At 41.1% G+C, this 19,722-nt stretch overlaps 2 protein-coding genes across 4 annotated transcripts in view; both read left to right on the top strand.

Annotated features, from left to right (window-relative positions):
- The window catches only part of LOC141767564 (glypican-1-like), a 48,427-nt gene extending 41,043 nt beyond the window's left edge, over positions 1–7,384 (top strand). For both annotated transcript variants that reach the window (XM_074635006.1, XM_074635005.1), the window contains exons 7-12: positions 394–559; positions 765–895; positions 1,693–1,830; positions 2,886–3,016; positions 5,221–5,396; positions 5,778–7,384. In XM_074635006.1, coding sequence (XP_074491107.1) covers positions 394–559; positions 765–895; positions 1,693–1,830; positions 2,886–3,016; positions 5,221–5,396; positions 5,778–5,959 — 924 coding nt within the window. In that variant the 3' untranslated portion in view covers positions 5,960–7,384. The remainder of the gene's footprint in view (positions 1–393; positions 560–764; positions 896–1,692; positions 1,831–2,885; positions 3,017–5,220; positions 5,397–5,777) is intronic.
- A 5,771-nt stretch (positions 7,385–13,155) lies between these two features.
- Positions 13,156–19,722, top strand: part of LOC141767558 (ephrin type-B receptor 1-B-like) — a 98,846-nt gene continuing 92,279 nt past the window's right edge. The window contains exon 1 of one of the 2 annotated variants that reach the window (XM_074634993.1): positions 13,156–13,436. In XM_074634993.1, coding sequence (XP_074491094.1) covers positions 13,337–13,436 — 100 coding nt within the window. In that variant the 5' untranslated portion in view covers positions 13,156–13,336. The remainder of the gene's footprint in view (positions 13,437–19,722) is intronic. The other variant, XM_074634992.1, reaches the window with a different exon arrangement.

Here is a 19,722-nt window from a genome sequence, read left to right as displayed (position 1 = left end):
TTATTCAAAAAATAATAATTTTAATTTATTATAATTTTTATTCTATAATGAATTATTAATTAATATTATTATTTATTTTTATTTAATTTTATTATTATTATTATTATTATTATTATTACATTTCTTTTCTCCTGCCTTGTTTTTGAATACTTTGTTTTTCAATTTACAGTTACTATCCGTTGTCATATGTACATATTTTTTATTTGTTATGGTTTAGGTTGTTGCAATAATTTTTCTTAAGGAAACAATAAAAAGCATGATTCAGGAAGGGTGAAGGGAAGAAAAGGGACCCTAGTATTAAGTTCATAAACACACTCTTGCAATATTAAATGTCTTTCTTTCACTACTGGATCTGAGGTTTGTCATGCTAACTGTCCCGTCGGACCTCCCCAGGTTCATCTGAGTCCAGAGTGTATGAAGGCCCTGATGAAGATGGTTTACTGCCCCCACTGTCGCGGCATAGCCTCCGTCAAACCCTGCTCCAACTACTGTTCCAATGTCATGAAGGGCTGCCTGGCAAACCAAGCTGACCTGGACCCCGAGTGGCAGAATCTTATAGGTGAGTTTCAGACAGTAAGACATTGTAGAGTAAAGGTAGAGAGGTAATCCAGATGTTCTTATAAGGCTTAGTGGATGCACAGTTTATGTATTTGTAAACTGTGATTTAGTGGATTGGGAGCAAATCAAGTTTTGTGCCCCCCGAAAAATGTCTCTGAGTTTATAAAAAAATGCTTCTCTACGCTTTTGCTCCTTCCGTCATCCAGACACCATGATCCAGGTGGCGTCTAGTTTCAGCACAGAACCCAGCCTCGACGTGGTTCTCTCCTCCATCCCTGCTCGGATCTACGAGGCCGTTCACTACGTGCAGGAAAACATGGACGCGTTCACAGCAAAAGTAAGATGTCTCACTTTGTCTCGTCACTTCCTAAATTTCCTTGGGAGCATTTTATCTCCAGTCAAATGCCAGCTCACGTCTGCAGTCCTGCGCCCTTTAGAATTATTGTTCAAACCTTTCACCTCTTTATCAGATCGGTCAAATATCATTAAGGAGTGTGCAAAATCTAAATTATTATCCTCAAGAAGCACTTTACCTCGAGGATACCTGAGCTCAACAATGTGCTCCAGTGTTAATGGGCTTAGCCACTACATTTTATAGGTTTTATAGATGTATCCTTTAAATAAGGCTTGGCAGCATTATTAAATTGCTGGGCTCTCATCATTTTACTGATGTATATATCAGTGCCAGTTTATTGGACAAGCAGTGAGTGCTGCTATGAACAGTCTTGGCCTTGTTTTCAAAGCCAAGCTGTTCTATTCTTACATTTCGATAAGTGCAATTTATTTTATAAAATCAAGTGTAATATTTCTATTTATATCTGCCCCGTCAATAGTGATAACTGTAGGCAATATCAATGCTATGTTCTTGAACATGTAGGCCATCAGGCAACCCGCACATGGCAACCAGGAGCCCGAACATCCTCACAGTGTTAAACACTTGAATATTGCGACATCTAGTGGATGTTTTTAGTTCCCGCACAATGTTGCAATACAGTCCAAACAGTAATTTCTAGAGCTGTGCGATGTTATATATTCACAACTTCATAGTTCACAGCTTTTAGTACATGTTTGTGTTGACGTGCGTCTGTGTATCCGTGTGTGTGTGTGTGTGTGTGTGTGTGTGTGTGTGTGTAGGTGTACCAGACATGCGGGACTCCAGGTGAACCAGGAACAGGAAGTCCCACTGTTCATGAGCAGAGGAAGAAGAGCGGCTTCCTGACATCCTCTGAGTACAAACCCTCTCCAACCGCTGGGCTCAGACTGGAGATGCAGGTGTGTGCATGTACATGTACTGTATGTTTAGATAATGTCTAACTCTGTGGTATGTAGATATTATTATTATTATTTAAGGCACAGCAAACAAAGAAGAGCCTACATGTGGATGAGAGAAAGTCTACTTATGTAGAGTATCTATTCATCTATTCATAAAAGTCATAGCACTTATGTGATTTTTAGGGCTGTCAAAGTTAACACGATAATAAGGCGTAAGCGCAAATTTGTTTTAACGCCACTAATTTCTTTAACGCATTAACGCAATCAATCTTTCGGAGGTTGTAGCAGGCTCAGTTTTAAAGCTAGAGTGAAGATACTGGTATCATATGAAACTAGAAAACCTAAGGAATCCACCTGTACCTGTTGGCGAGGGAAAAATGTCAATGGCCATTTTCAAAGGGATCCCTTGACCTCTGAACTCAAGATATGTAACATCAATGGGTTCTATGGGTACCCACGAGTCTTCCTTTTACAAACATACCCACTTTGTGATAATCACATGCAGTTTGGGACAGCTGCTGTTGCCTGTTGGGCTTGAGTTTGCCATGTTGTGATTTGAGCATATTTTTTTATGCTAAATGCAGTAGCATATTAAATAAGAATATAATATTTTAATTGATTGACAGCCCTAGTAATTTTAGATGAATGGTTTTATTGTATCGCAGGATTTGTCTTTGGCGGTCAAGATAAAGATGTAGAGAGTGAAATGCAAGGGTTATTGTGAGATCAGTTGTACCATTGATTTCTTTGTCTGTGAAAAGTTGCATTTATTTCATAGAAAACCTGGAACATCTGGCTATGTTTGCAAAATTTACTTTCTTATAAGAAGACTATATCAGAGGTTTTTATTGTAAATGCTGTATTTGAGTGCCTTTGTGAAAGCTCTCCATGTATTACAATAGATTTTACATTTATTTTATGAACAACAGGTATTCGGTGATAATATGATTTAAAACCCATTATGACTTGTTTTGGTCTCTATACCCAAACTATAGGATTTGGGACGTGAGACTCACTTTGACCAGTAAAACAGAAAACACTGTGTCTGTCCTCAGGTGTCAGATCTGTCCAGTAAGCTGAGGGAGATGCGGCAGTACTGGACCCAGCTCCCTCTCGCAATCTGCAGCAAACTGGCAGCAGGAGGCGCCGGTCAGGATAAATGCTGGAATGGCATTACCAAAGCCAGGTGAGGAAGAAACCCGCTCCGAGAAAAACTGACCAATCACAAGCTTGTTTAGGTTTATATGTGGCTTCAAGCACCAACTACATCCAGCCTACCTGATCTCATCAAATCCAGACGACTAGATTTCGTTTAACCTCAACATTAAGATATTTCTTTGGTTTGCATCAAAAAAGTGTTTCATAAGTCAGTTACATTTTACATTTCTGATTTCAATTCTTGGACCCATGTTGTTGTTAACAATGTTGCTAAACCAACCGCTCACCCATCCTCCCACAGAAAACTCGATTGTAGTGTTGAATAAAAGACTTTCAAGGTCTGAAATCTGTTCAACACAAGTTGTATTGACGCGGCAAGGAAACAAGATACATTACTGAAAGAAAACGTGTGTACTTTAACGCTTAAAAGCTTGAAGAGGCTTCGGAGGTCAGGAGTATAAAGCGAGGAGCGGAGGCGACTAAAAGTTGTTATGAAACAGGCCACTTCTCTTCTTGTTGAAGGCCGTTTGTATCCTTTGTGTCACGAAAGAAGAGGCAACAAGCTATTTCTTCTCAGACAAACTGAAAACAGTGCTGAATGGAAAATTGTTCAACGGTGTTATGAACTGACATTTCTTCCACATTCAGCGATTCAACAGCCTCAAAAGGAGATTCACATCCTGCGACACAAGCAGTCATGGCCACACACGTACACCCCCAACGCCTCCCTTAATCCACGTGTAAATGGATTATAGAACAATTTGATGCCATGTTGATATGTATGCATATCAATCACACATACAAACACGCACATACACACACCTCGCGTCCTTTAAAGGGGTTGGATTACAGCCAACTGATGAGATTTGTGCTGAGCAGAACATTCAGAAATATATGAGTCAAATAGCGTGAAATATAGCTATATAAATGTGTGTGTGACAGAAAGAAATGTGAGAAAGGCCATGAAATATAGATGGATCGCTGACTGTGTGTGACAGATTAAGGGAAGAGAGTGAATGATAACTGTGTGAAACTCTACAGCGACATCTCGTGGATTTCTTGAGAGCTCAATAAATGTCACACTAATTTATAACTCTAATAAATTCTCAGAGTGGAAGATATAATATAGTGTTGGAGTATGGAGTTTAAATTGGGTTATTTGAATTGTTAAGCAGCTGCAAGAATGTAAATTAAATCCCACCACTAAGCACATGGTGTGGGTGTGTGGGTGTTTTTTGTACCTCTATCTTTGCGAGGACAAAGACTTTTTAACCTGAGGACATTTTGACTCCTCACATCTCACTTCTCTCCTCTTCTTTAAAGGGACATTTGAGAGTTAAAGGATTGGTTTACAAGTCTGTCTCACATGCTCATATGACAGGTGTGCTTGCTGTAATGTAGACTCATGGTGTTCTGGACATTTGGCACAGTAAAAGTCCCAAAACATATCAATGCATGGAAACATAAGCCTGATTCTCTGGTGGCAGGTCTTACATGCATACCAAAGTTTGATTGGCACATTTTGGACCAATTGTTTGCGAGAAATTTTTAAAAAACAGTCAGTAAACAACACGGTGTCTGGATTATCAAGAAAGCAAGCGAAAAAATGGGTTGACGTTGGAATTAGATTGAGATTGGTTAAGGTTAGTGTAAGGATAGGGCGTAGCAATCATTCGAAGATGTTGTATTTGTACTTTCAGTGAAATTGTATCATGACAATACGATAACATTTAATTTTTTAATTAAGTTCAATTAGAGAATAAAAAATAGTTAATAGTTAGGAAGATTTTTGGTTTTGTTAATAGTTTTGTGTGATATAATACATAACAGTGGAAGGCAGTTAGGTTTCAAGTAATAAAAAGCTGATAGACTGCTCCTCATTTCGGCTTGAGGCTACATTAGCTGCCACTGCCATGACACACCCGAATCTCCAATCAAACTGTCAGTGGTCGAGTTGCATTGTGGGAAATGTAGGCGCTGGTTCTGCTGCAGCGATATTGATCCTGTTTTGTTTTTGTTTTTACTACAAAATTGAGCACAGCTGTGCAGAGTAACTGAGTGAGTGCATGCATGTGTTTTCAAGTAAACACAATATTCCAATAGAGCTGTGTTTAAAAAAAATACCCTTTCATTAACCAGATTTTCTGCCTTATACCCATACTGAAAAACACCAGAAATGCCCTAATGGTGTTGCCACACATTCCTCCCCTATCCATGCTCTCGTCCAATCAGGTACCTTCCAGAGGTGATGGGAGACGGCTTGGCCAATCAGATCAACAACCCAGAAGTGGAGCTTGACATCACAAAGCCAGACATGACCATCCGGCAGCAGATCATGCAACTCAAAATCATGAGCAACAGGCTGAAAAACGCACTGGACGGCAACGACGTGGACTTCCAGGATGCAAGTGGGTCCCTTTCTAAAAGCTGCTCTGAATGTACTTCCTAGTGTTAATATTTTACACATGGCACAGCTTGTCAATTCAGTTATGTTTCTGCCTTTTCACAATCTCAGCAGTCTCACACATAACATGAAGGTATTTAAGGGTCTGTTTCCCATGTTAAACCAGACCAAATACTTCCAGTACATGACTAATAAATGTAATTAAAACATTGATTCCATTTCATGAAGGTCAAATGGTCCCCACTTAGTAATTACCTCTTACGAACTGAAAAGTGGGATCTTATCAGGAGCAAAAACTCATCTCCTTCTCATCTGTTTTTAAAAAAGTAATAAGCAATCTCCCATTAACCATGTGTTTGCCGTCTCTCTCTAATGACCTCCCTAGGTGATGACATCAGCGGCTCAGGTAGCGGGATGTGCGTAGGTGGTCAGTGTTCTCGGAACAGGCCGGGATTGTACGCCTACCCGCCAGACAACAACCGAGTTAGAGGAGCAGCCACGTCTCAAACCCGCATCTGTGGCCTCCTACTCCTGCTCCCGTCGGCCATCCTGCTGCTTCAGCGATGATGGACCGCCGCTGCCTCCAGTCAGACTCTGACATCTAGTGGAGGGCTGAACCGCGGGACGGACAAAAAGGGGGAAAGATTGGAACGTAACTTTTGCCAAAAAAGGAAAAAAGACATTTTGGGGAATGAATGGACATTTTCTTTGACCAAGAGGAGCAAAACTTGACAGTGACAATACTCTTTATTTAGTTTTGCTCGGTTTCAATGTCTTAGTTTGGATGTGATTCAGTTTGTTGAGCTGGTTTCAATGGATTGTTGGAAGAAGACGGAGATGAGGAAGGCGAAGAAGAAGACGAAAAGAATGATGGCTGGTTGATGATGAAGATAATGATGGGGATATTGATGATTTATTGACACTCTATCAGGTCCATGTAGCGCCAGTTTCCAGTCAGCAGGCGGCAGAAAAAATGTTTAGTGCCCTGATATGTGGTGCGTTCAACAAGGCTTTTTTTTATTTCATTTAGTTTTTTAACTCAAGTCGAGGTTGTCTACCTTAACAAACATTGTGTAAGTTGTAAATGTTTGTTTACATTAGCTAAAAGACTGGCACCATACTGAGCCATGAATGTACAGTATAATATTGGCAATGAATCCCCCCCCATAATCTGTGATGTAGTCGTCCAGATGTTTCGGTGTGTGTTGGCAGATACATTCAGTAGTATGTGTTTGAAATATTGCAGATAAATGATCACACTCCTGAAATGTACGAGATGTTGTGATTGCAAGATTTGACCTCACTTTTACTGTATACCCAACCATTTCAAAGGAAAAGGGAAATGACCACCTTTTTAACAAATCACCTTCGTAAAGAAACAAGCAGCGTCATCGAATCATTTGTAAAAAAGCACAGACGTGCAGTTTCCTTAAGTCCTGTCAGTTTTTTCCTGCAACGAAGACAGAAAACTTGCACATTATTCTGACGCTTCTGGTTGCCACAAAAATCTCCACAGAGACGCAGTAGAGAGGACTCCTTGTTGAACGCACACCTGCGTCCAGTAACTTTAAATGAAGTCTTAGAAGCAACACAGTGGCTGATATACGGTAGGTCAAACCAAAGCACTTAATACACTGAACACTTTTTTTACATTTTCTGACAGCCGACATTGCCCCGAGTACGTTTGTGACAACCCTTTCACCAGGTTTTCTAACTGCATACGTTAAAGAAAAAAAAAAGCATCACTAAGAAAACAACGGTTTTGTACATACAATACAGGATATGTGATATACATTTGCCTGGTGATGCATCATTTACTCGGCATGCCTTTCTTGCAGTCTACACTACTATACTGGTACATATGGGACTCCTGATTCACACAAGTCTCTTGCACATACACACATTTACACACTGGGATTGTGTATAAAGCTGATTTTTGTTCATCTGTGTATTTAATCACACATTTCATTCATTAAACTCTGTTTGATTGTAGCAGTGGATTTTGCCATGTGCACTTTGATTTGATTATTACTGATGAGCATTCATTGATAAGAAGCTAGATCTTTATTTAAAGGGGCACTCCACTGGTTTTACACACCGAGGTCAAAATTGTTTATTGTCCTCTATGGCTCTGGATGGAGCTTTATAAAGTTTGAGAGAATAAGCCTGAGGATGTCATAGGGAAGTCATCAGCTTGGGCTTGGAGGCTAAAAATGTATAACAGAAAGACTGTTATAAAAGATGTTGAGTGTTTACCTGGCAGGGAGGGTCAGAGTAAATAATTGAGTTGCATTACAGCAACTATAGGATCCAGTGTTTATGGAGCTTACATACTAGGGACTAAAAATCAGGATCTCTCTGCCTCTACGACTTCAAGTTTGACCATTTTTAGTCCCACTAGAAGTATGTCCACCACTTTTGTCCAAACTGAAATCTCAACAACTATTGGATGGATTGCCATTTGGTACAGACATTCATGTCCCCCAGAGGATGAACCCTAACGACTTTGGTAATGCCCTGACATTTCCTTTAGCACCACAATGAGGTTGACATTTGTGGTTTTAAGGGAAATGTCTCAGCAACTATTGGACTATTGGATGGATTGCCACGGCATGTGGTGCAAACACTCCCCACAGGATTAAATCTAATCACTCTGGTGATCCCTTAATTTTTAATTTAGCGCCATCATCAGGTCAAAATTTAAATGTGTCCAATACTTTGGTTTATGACATAGACTGTGTATGGACTGGACTGTGGCGGCTGTGGCTCAGAGGGTGGAGCAGTTTGAGTTCAGAATTTATGACCTATACTGCAGCCAGCCACCAGGGGGCGATCCAGATGTTTTCTGCTTCACTTTTGTGGAGCTTTCATGTCATTCATCTTTATATAGTCTAAAATGTATGTATTTCTCTAAACCAAATGACATTCCCATCGTCCTCAGCTGTACATAAACTAAAATGATGAACTTGGTAAACATTACACCTGATTGGCATCATTCAGTATGTTAGCATGTTAATATGCTGATGCTCACATTTAGCTCACAAAGTACCACTGTGCCCAAGTACAGCTTTACAGACACACACTAGCAGGACTCTTAGTGCTATTGAAAAGTCTCTTGCAAGTCCCCCAAACTTTATAGAGGTGCAGTACTAAATCACTTGAGTACCCCTTTAAGGCCTCTCTGTTCCTCTCAGTGAAAAGTCATCTGATACAGCTTTTCAGATATGACAAAGCACCAGTTGCTCTCTTCTCCACACTGCCTGTGCCTGATGCTCTGTTGCCACCGGATTTAGTCACGACTCACTCCCTGATTTCTCTTTTTCCAGAAAAACTCAATTTGCCAGCTGCACTACAGCTATAAATAAACCTATAACTCTTTATAACAGGCACTGACAAGTCTCATGTGTCCCAGCTGGAGAAAAAACAGGGCCACGTGTTTTGTGTGTGTGGGGATGACAATCCTGCACCAGTCAGTCTGGGGGTTTGGAGTTAATGAATGATTGATTTTCCTGATGCATACAACAGAATGAAGCAGAACAAGTTTCTGTCTTTAAATGATGGGAAAGTCTTAAATGTTTTCAGTGTACAGGGCTCATTTCACCTCTCAACATCTGATCTGAACATCTGTCCTTTGTCTACAATCACGTGTCTTTCCTGAAATGTGTCTTGTCCTTGTAATTGTGAATGATGTGGAAGTAAAGGAAGTTTCACTGAGACGTGGGAGGACACGTGTAGCAGCCGCAGTCTGTTGATTTTACTTGTCTAGACATGAAAATGTATCGACGCTCAGCACTGTGAGCTGAGCTGTCTGTCCATGTTGGGTCCCCCAGGTGAGAGTTACCTCACAACTAAAAAGTGCCACAACTCTTGCTGCACAAATTTAAGAGATGTAACGTAACTCTGGAGACAGCTTAAACATAATTGTTCTGCTCATGTGGCAGCCGGCAGGTCTACAATCGATTTTTGGGTCTCCACCTGTGGTTTAAAAAGAAACAGACTCAGTGCTAATGTGTTTTCTTAGAGATGTCGCTACTTTTCCTAAACAATTTCAAATGCCTCCGACTGCTGGCTTTAAGATAAGAAGCGTCTCCCTCTGTTTGTCTGCCTCTCCGTTACACACAGACATATACACAACTCTTTAATGCTGGTCAATGTGTACAAGGATGCCACTGAATAAAGGTGATTGTTGTAGTGGTACATGGTATGGTGTCATGAAAGCTATTGACGGGTGAAACGTCATGTTGAGGGACTGAAAATGGACTGTCTGTGCTGGAAACCACAGCGTCACAGCAATGATCTGTTCTGTCGTGTTGTTGAGCAGCTTTTTCCCTTTGAGACAGGAAGCTGCAGGAGATGAAGGAGGCGAGAGACAGGACAAAAACTTCAAGAGAAAATTGATCCACAGCCATCGGGGGCTGAAATGTTTCTGAGTTTTCAGTTTTCAACTTTTAGATTGTTGTTGCAGAGAGGCCAAAAAACTTTTTCGTACTTCCTGTTCACTCATTTCTCCATGATACGGCTAGGCATGCACCTATCCGACTCTTTCTCACCAGTTCCAGTACATTTACCTTTACCTTTATTCAGATCCAATACAGATGCTCTCTTTTCCCCCAAAATGTTAAATCTGTATTACCTCAGTATGTAGGAAATCTGTTTTTATGTAGGGTGACATGAAGCCAGACTAAAAGCTGAGTCAGTCGTGACAGAATGACTGTAACTGTCTGGAAAGATTCAATTCATAGTGACATTCACAAAGAAACTGTATTTAATGTCACCTGGGAGGAAATCATTTAAGGAGTTAACCTTTTACCACCACCCATTGTTCTGCCAGTGTGATGCTGGAAATATGAAGAACTTTCACTGACGGCTAGGGGTATATGAAAAGTTACATAGATTGTAATATGTGTATTAATAGATCTTTTTGGGGGGTCATTGTGGTCACTTTCAAAAGAGGCCCCCAATCCAGGGCAGTCCAATAGTGTAATAAATCCTTTAAAAGTTTATGTCTAAATGTATCGCGAGATTTTCATGATGAAAAATAGTTCTTTTGTTTCCAGTTAAAGGAACAGTGTGTAACATTTCATTTGATCTATTAACCGAAATGGAAAATAATATTCACAACTATGTTTTCATTAGTGTATAATCACCTGAAACTAAGAATCGTTGTGTTTTCGTCAGCTTAGAATGAGCCCTTCATATCTACATAGGGAGCAGGTCCTCTTCATTGAGTCCGCCATGTAGCTCTGCCATGATTCTAGCCCAGAACGGACAAACCAAGCACTGGCTCTGGAGACGTAATGTTACCTGAAAGCCACCGTAGTTCTCCGACACGCTTGTGAAACTGCGATAACGTGAGCTGTAGAGTGCAAAACCGTGGTACTGCCAGCAGCCGTCTGACTTCCTAAAGTAGTGTTATAGGTGTCGCTGTTAAGCAGCATTTCTGAATCTTACAAATAGTCCCTTTAAGTTTAGTAATTTCATAAAATTTAACACAAGTCTTTCCCAGTATACCATGAATTATTAGCTATCTTGCCTCCATTGGGGTTATGTCTGAGGTTATTGCTGGTTTCCTTATAGAGTACGCAGTCCATTGATAAATAATGTGACTTATAGATCACCAAAGACACTAACTGTGCGTTCCAATACCCATACTACCATACTATGTAGTAAGCCAGAAACAGATTTAGTATGTCCCAATACATAGTATGTGAAATTCAGTATGCCAACAATACCAGGAAGTCCTACTACATCCAGTCACATTTTGCAGTATGCAAGCCAGCATGCTTTTCTGGCTATTCTTACCCACAATTGTCTGCGCAGCGGATATAGTGAGGGTCAAAGTTCAAGGCGGAATGTTATGATGATGTATTATGTCCCAGTTGTATGCATGCTGCATGAAACCGTACATACTTTGTAAGGGCAGCTGCAGTATGTACTAAAAGTTTGTTTATTTGCTTGTTTATTTATTCTGCACAAATTAAGACTACACAAACATAACAACAAATAAATAAATAATATACAGCTCAGGAAGAGGCAAAAAAACAACTGGGCTTATTTGAAGCCTCCACCTAAATTGTGTTAAAATTTCACAATGTTAAAGAGAACACAGATTAATATACAGAAATAATATGACTATATAATAGTGATGACAAACAATTATATATATATAAATATATATTGGTTTAAATTAGGAAAGCACCGACTTTTTCAGTCCCGATACTGATACCGATACCTGGGCTTTGGGTATCGATACCTTTGGATGCCGAGTACTGATCCGATACCGGTATTTAATTAATAAGCTGTATGCCTCACTGTGTGGAAGTGACTGGGATCATTCTTTTATGTGTAAGACAACACCAGGCTTCACTTAAACATTGCTTTCTTAACTTTGTAAAAACAAAATGTAACAAATACACACAGATATAAATTTACTGAATTGTTATTTATTATTAAAACAATAAATCGTACACCAACAACTAGGTAACAAAATCTTCAAAATTAACAGGAATTATAATTCAGGTGTAAACTTTTTTTAATGCAGCAACAAAATTGGTCAAAACTTAAACAGGAATTAAAATTCCAGTATATAATGTATATAGTATATAAACATAGAATTGATTTGAATAGATCGGCTCCATTGTCACTGATACCCGATCCAGCTATGTGAGTCAATATCGGCCTGATATCCGATCCAGTATCGGTATCGGTGCATCCCTAGTTTAAGCATACATAACACAATGTAAAAAGTAAAAACAAAAAGTATGCAAACGTAGCCTAAATATTATATATATATATGGTTTTATTTTGATGGAATAAAGTTGCTATTACTATTTTACAAATTATATTATTGCACCATGCTTAAAGCTGAAGTAGGCGAGATTGGACCACATATGATTAAAAAAACTTATTTTTATAAAACGGTCGCTATATCGTGACAGTAGTACATGAGACAGATAACCTGACAAAAAAATCATGTGCCTCTGTGTCCTCCAGTGCTCCTAACGGCATCTGCAAAGATTTCACAGACCAGAAGAAAACAAGCAGTAAAGAACTGATCTGAGGTCTGCTGTCCAACTACCGTCTATGAGAGCCGGCTGTCAATCACTCGCGAACTACGACCAAACGGTCAAACTAGGCAGCGCCGATCAAATATGAATCAATATAATGTTACGTTAATGCCTATTTCACGCCTCGAATGTTTTCAGAATCATCTTGTAGTGCACAGTTTAGCTGTAAAATTAAAAAGTTTGTGACGCCGCTGCCATTGTTAAATGTAGTGAAGGAACGCCAAGTTCCAGTCACATGACCGGAGCACAGCCAATAGGAACGCTCTCTCAATAAAATGAACTGTGATTGGTCAAAGCCTCCCATCACGGGAGATAGACTTTCTAAAGCCTGAAAACAGAGCCATGAGGAGGTGCAGAAGTCTAGTTTTCTCTCAGAACACTTCAATTACAATACGCTGAAAGGTTATTATGGATTTTTTTTGCCCAATGATGCCAAAAATATTCTGCCTACTGCTACTTTAAAGACCCCAACCCCATCCTGTCATTAGAGGCATGAGCCACTCATACAGGTCTGTGTGCATCAGCTTCTCTTTAAATAGCAGTACTGCAGTTTGGCCGCTGGGTGTCGCTGTTACACCAGCAGCCACCAGCAGCACACCGGAGGACCATTGGGCATGCAGCCTCGGGTCAGGTGGGAGAGGACGGGTGATTGGTTTACGATCCACTGAGCTGTCTCCTGATTGGACAGAAAGGTGTGCGAGGCGAGAAGAGAGCTGGAGATCCAGCAGCAGCAGAGAGTATCCGCTCCAGTCCCCACTGACACACACACACACACACACACACACACACACACACACACTGAGAGATGTGACTGTTTACCGGAGGAATACAGCGTGTTTCTGTGGGATTTTATATTTTCTACTGTCAGCCAGGATATATGATGGGAGAGGACAGGCTGGGAGTCATCATGTTGGCCGTGCAGGTCTCTCGGGTCGCAGTGTTTCTCTGTGTGATCACTTCAGTGTCTGCAGTGGAAGGTAGGTGTGCAGAGAGAGAGATGGGGGGGACGTTTCTCACTGTTCAGATGGTGCAAGCTTGAATTCATTTAACTGTGCTTAAAGCTGTCAACTCGCCTGCTTTTTGTCATATTCTTATAGACAACTTTGTGCAGCTTTTAGTCTAGAAACTTCTAGTGTGACATTTAAGTGATATTTGCAAGTTTTAATGTTTAATGTGAGGGATAATTTGCCTTTCAACTGCAGGATTTTTGGGCAGTGCAGGAATGCAACTGTGTCTTTTCTCTGTAATAAGAAATCACAGAAATTCTTCAGAACATGTTTATTCTACATTCATGCATTTAAGTGATATTTGCCTGTGAGTTTTAATGTTCAATGTGAGGGATAATTTGCCTTTCAGCTGCAGGATTTTTGGGCAGTGTAGGAATGCAACTGTCTTATTTCTGTAATACGAAATCACAGGAAAAAAAGTAACCTGCAGGCTTTTTTCTCCAGAAAATATTTATTCTACATTCATGCATATCTTTAGGGGCATAATATTCATGCAAAATACCACCATGCATGAAATAGCACAATCATTTTAATTCCAATTAAAATTTTTTTAATCATAGAGCCTTATTATGATATTAGTAGGTATTTCCCCCATAATCTACTCTGTAATGTGCTATGATATGTACATGTTGTTTAGTGCCAAACATTACTGTGTTTCTCCCTCCTGAGTGCACTTCAGTATAGCACCATTAACACACTCACTGCTGCTCACCTGGAGCGGCAAAGTGAATCATAATTATAGCTCACAGGTGCTCAGTCACTCCATGAAGCTGCCTTCTCCTCCCTAACATCACCTCCAACTCCTGCTGTTTCCCCCTCCCGAAGCCTCATCTCCCCCTGCTCCTTTCCAAAAAAAAAAATGCCTCTGCCTCTTTTGTTGCACCTCTCCAAATATGATCTCCAGCTGATGCTCCTGCTGCTCCTTACCACGCAGAACCCGGCTCCTGCTCCTCGAAAAGCATCGCCTGCTGCTGCTATACTGCTGCTTCTCCTCCTGCATCTCCCACTGCCTTTGCTCCTTCTCCTACTCCTCCCAAAGCATCACCTACTGCTTCTCCCTTTGCCTCCCTCCAAACATCACCTCCTGCTTCTCTTGCTGCACCTCACCAAGTATGACCTCCTGCTTCCTCTCCCGAAGCATTATCATGCTCCTCACACAAAATCTAGCCCTGCTCCTCCACAAGCACCACCTCCTGCTGCTCCCTTTCTGACTACTGTAGCTGCTGATGCTGCTCCTCCCCAAGCATTACCAACTGCTCCTTCTGCCATTTCTCGCCAAGCATCACTGTGTTGTTGCTACTGCTGCTTCTTCTTCCTCAGCATCACCTCCTGCTCCTCCTGTTTCCCCCTCCCGAAGCGTCATCTCCCCCCTGCTCCTTTCCAAAAAATCACAGGCTGTCTCTTTTGTTGCACCTCTCCGTGTATGATCTCCTGCTGCTTCTCCGCAAAGCATCACCAGCTGATGCTCCTGCTGCTCCTCACCACGCAGAACCTGGCTCCTGCTTCTCCACAAGCATCGCCTGCTGCTGCTGCTATACTGCTGCTTGTCCCCCTGCATCTCCCACTGCGTTTGCTCCTCTCCAAGCAAATTTTACTCCTGCTGCTCTTATTGCTCCTTCTCCTAATCCTCACCTACCTTTACCTCCCTCCAAACATCACCTCCTGCTTCTCTTGCTGCACCAAGTATGACCTCCTGCTTCTTCTCCCAAAGCATTATCATGCTCCTGCTGCTCCTCACACATAATCAACCCCTGCTCCTCCACAAGCATCACCTCCTGCTGCTCCCTTTCTGACTACTGTAGCTGCTGATGCTGCTCCTCCCCGAGCATTCACGACTGCTCCTTCTGCCATTTCTCCCCAAATATCACTGCGTTGTTGCTACTGCTGCTTCTTCCTAAGCATCACCTCCTGCTCCTCCTCTCCAAGCATCAAATTCTACTCCTGCTCCTCTACTTCTTAAGACTCACCTACTCTATGCCAGCCTCTCAGCAACCACGCCTGCTCTTTCTTCTTCTCCTCCCCAAGCACTGCTTTTCCTGTTGCTCCTCTCCAAGCACCTCCTCTACTGACGGTCCTGCTGCTCTTCCCCAAGAATCACCCTTTGTCTTTCCACAAATATCACCTCCCACTGCTCCTCTTTGAGCATTGCGTGTTCATGCTTCTAGTGTTTCTTCCAAAAAATCACTTAATGTTGCTCCTGCTCATTATCCCCAAACATCAGCTGTTGGTGCTGCACCTCTCCAAGCATCATCTCCAGCTGCAGCATCCACTTCTACTCCTGTTGCTCTTCCTCAAACATCCCTTTCTCCTCCCTCCTTCTCATTATTCTTCCCTCCTCCCCAAACATTTTCTCCTACTGCTCTTGCCACTGGTGTTCCTCCTCAAGATCCCCTTCCTCCTCGTCTTCTTATTCCCCTGTATCTTCTTTACCAGTCTTCAACAGGGCTGCCCCCTCTTAGTTGATTAGTCAACTAATTAATTGTTTTGGTCTCAGTCGACTAAGATTTCTGCAGTCGATTAGTCGTTTTTTATGCTGTTTTCATGCTTGATCCTCTTCACATTCCTTTGACTTCCTCCTCTGTTCCTCCTGCAGCGTTCCTCCTGCAGCATTCCCCTATCAGCCTCTACTCCCATAATAATAATAATAATCATAAATTAATTTGTATGGCACCTTTCATACATAAAGTGCTTTACAGTATGGCATTAAGAACAAAACGCAATAGAAAAAAAATACAAAAAATAAATTAGTTCATAAAGATAGAATAAAAGATCCAATAAAAATTCAGAGAAATAAAAGTAGTAAAAATGGTAGTAGAGAAAGATAAAAAATATATGATTTGTAAAGATTTCAAGAGAGCTTGCATATCTGATGTAGCTGTGGACGGATGTATTATTGTTATTTATTGTTGTTTCAGGCAGTTCAGGAGAGTAACTCTCTTTAGCTTTGAGCTTAGTCTTTCTTAAAAGTCTGGCGGCAGAGTTCTTGAACTAGCTGAAGATTTCCTATAAACGTTTTTGGTAGGCCAGTGAAGAGGGCGTTACAATAGTCCAAACTGCTAGTGATGAAAGCATGAATCAATTTCTCTGCATCCTGCTTTGTGTATACTTTTACTGCTTCTTTACCTTGCTGTCAGACATCTCTTTCAGACGCGGAACTGAAGCCGTTGTATCCATCTATACTCTCGCCAAAGCCACCAGACTCCATTGAAAAAAACTTTAATTTTACCTGGCAGGACACAGGGGTTGCTGGTCTACCGCTGCCTCGATCGGTTAGTTCGTTTGTGTTATTGTGTGACTTTGGTGAATCCAAACTTCCCAAAGTCACACAATAATACAAACAAACTGACCAGTCGAGGTAGCGATAGACCAGCAACCCCCCCCCCCCCCGTGTCCTGCAGGGTAAAATTAGTTTTTTTTCAATGGAGTCAAACTAACCAAATTGTGTGTCATCTACGTAGCTATGGAAATTTGTATTGAACTTGTTGATGATGTAACCTAATGAAAGCATATATAAGGAAAATAGCAGTGGACCAAGACAGCTTCCGTGTGTAATACCGGCAAGTCGTGCTTTGCAGATGCGTGATCACCCAGACGCATGTTGAATTTTCTACCAGTTACTCTATGTAGGATCGAAGCCAGTTTAAAGCACTGTGAGAGAGACAGTCAGGGACCCACGTCCTCTACCGCGTCTCCTCCTGTTCCTCCTCCTGTTGCTGCTGCTGCTGCCTTATGGAAGCGCTAGATTAGTCTACTGCTGTGTTTTAATGGTGCGCGTAATGACGGGCTCCGTAGTGAGTCTCCCCCATTACGAGACATGTAAATGCATTGAAGGGCAGGTCTATTTTGATTAAACAGAACTTGTGTGTATGGGGGTAGGAGGGAGAGAGAGAGATAGGTAGGAGGCTAAGATGGAGAGGAGAGACAGATAGGTACAGTGTGGGTGGTGGGTTGTTTTGTGGTCACGGTGGCCCTTTCATGGTAAGTAGGTGCTCAATGAACTGATGCATAAGCTGATCTGAGACTGTTGGTGTAAAATAGACCCACTGCTGACACAGTCACTGCTATTATCTCTGCTCTGTGTACACTTTTACACTTCTCTGTTAACTTTCAGACGGTTTTTCTAGAGCCCGATCGACACATTCACTGGTATTCACTGATATTAGCTTCTCACAGATATATCAGTATCAGCAAAGAAGTAACGAGAAGCTGTAGTACAGAACTGCCAAAAATGTGTTGTTTTTGATTGGAGAAATCAAGTATACGATTTGAATACATTATGATGAATTAGTCATGACAGGCAATGAACTAATCAAAAATTTGTTCATAAGACGGTCCAAGACACACAACTTAATTTAATGTATGTTATCGTTATCAGACTGCAACTAACAAATATTTTCATTATCAATTAATCTGATGCATTTTTTTCAATTAATTGATTAACAATTTGTATTTAAAATCAGGTCTGAGAAGTGAAGCCAATGCTGAAGTGCCTTAAACTTACATTCTTTCTAACAGCCAGCAGGGGGCGACTCCTCTGGTTGCAAAAAGAAGTCTGATTGTATAGAAGTCTATGAGAAAATGAGCCTACTTCTCACTTGATTTATTACCTCAGTAAACATTGTAAACATGAGTTTATGGTCTCAATCGCTAGTTTCAAGTCTTCTTCAATACAGCATGATGTTCATTTAGTAAATTAGGGTCCCATTTAGAGTCAAATGGACCATAAAGCAGGGGATGCTTTAGGGCGTGGCTACCTTGTGATTGACAGGTCGCTACCACAACGTTGTCTGGTCTGGGAGTTGTCTGTGTTTTAGTCTTTCACAGTGTGTTTTCAGTACATGAAAGTTATTTGTAACATTTTGGTCGACTAAAAATGTCTTATTCAGAGTTCAGTTTTACTTAGCCCCACCCTCTCGTGTCACTTCTAGTCGCAAAAAAAAACAGATGGCGACGGCCGAAATGCCAAACTCAAGGCTTCAAAATGGCAAACCAATGTGTGACGTCACGGTGACTACGTCCACTTCTTATATACAGTGACAATCTATGTATATAATTTCAGAAAATACTGAAAAATGCCCATTATAACTTCCCAGATCCCAAGGAGGTGTTTTCGTATTTCTTGTTTTATCCGACTACCCTCCAAAACCCAAAGATATTCTGTTTCTTGTCATATATGACAGTGACGTAAAGCTGCAACTCCTCATATCTGAAAAGCTGGACCCAGAATGTTTAGCATTTTTTCTAAAAAAATTGACTGAAAGGATTTATCAATTGTTATGCAATCAATTATCATATAGTTGCAGATAAATCTTCTGTTGATAAATGAATCGACATCTGCTTCACAAATCCAGCATCAGTCATACTTTAGTGTTTTCTCCATCTGCCTTTGTGTTTTTCTGTTTTCTCTTGACATTTCTTTTTGCCCAAACCCTAATGACTGCTGTGTATATATGGAGGACGTTGCTAGATTTGAAATATTTTTGTCTTGATCATATCTGTTGTTTACAAATGTTCCCACCAGCAGCTCTTTAAAAGCATGAAGTGAAAGTTTGCTCTTGTGAAGAAAAGTATAATGATCACATCACTCTGGCTGTAGCTGTTTTGCTGTCTTCTACATTGCCTGAAATTGCTGCACGAATACACTGACCTTTACCTTCCCTCAGGATCTACACCTTTTCATAGAACCCAAAACGCAGTACAGTAATCCAGCATTTGACCCTGTAATTTTGAAAGTCAATGCAAACCCTGACCCAGCGGATATTGTTAGGGTATAAGTGCTACATATCCCACGAACAAGCCTTTGGGAGGGAGGCAAAGTCATCTGTGTGTGAACCAAACGCTCCGTCAGCAGCAGGCTCTGTCACTGAAATTGCTGATTTGTGTCAGTGTTGAGTGTCGAGGGGTCGAGGAGTTAATTTCTTTCGACTTTTTGCATGCAAGAGCTGCTTACTGTAGTCGGAGCCTTATTTAGAAATCCTGAATTTGTGTGCTGCGGAGGCATGGCCACATGTAAAATATGCACCGACTGTACATATGGTTACACTGCACATATCATTTCTGCTCCTACACGTCAACTATTTTGGTCCTCTTCCCCCCCCGAAGCCTGAACACATACGTGCCGTGCCCCATCTGTCATCCTGTGGGAGTGCTAAAGGTTAAACATCGTAGATCGTGTTATTAACATGACAAGCTGTAATTTGTGACTTTGTTCGATACCAGTGTGTGTGTGTGTGCAACTAATAATGAACAAATTATC

This window comes from Sebastes fasciatus, chromosome 5 (genome assembly GCF_043250625.1).
Source record: "Sebastes fasciatus isolate fSebFas1 chromosome 5, fSebFas1.pri, whole genome shotgun sequence".
NCBI lineage: Eukaryota > Metazoa > Chordata > Actinopteri > Perciformes > Sebastidae > Sebastes > Sebastes fasciatus.
Note: the sequence above shows the minus strand (reverse complement) of the source record. Positions and strands in the feature narration are given on the sequence as shown.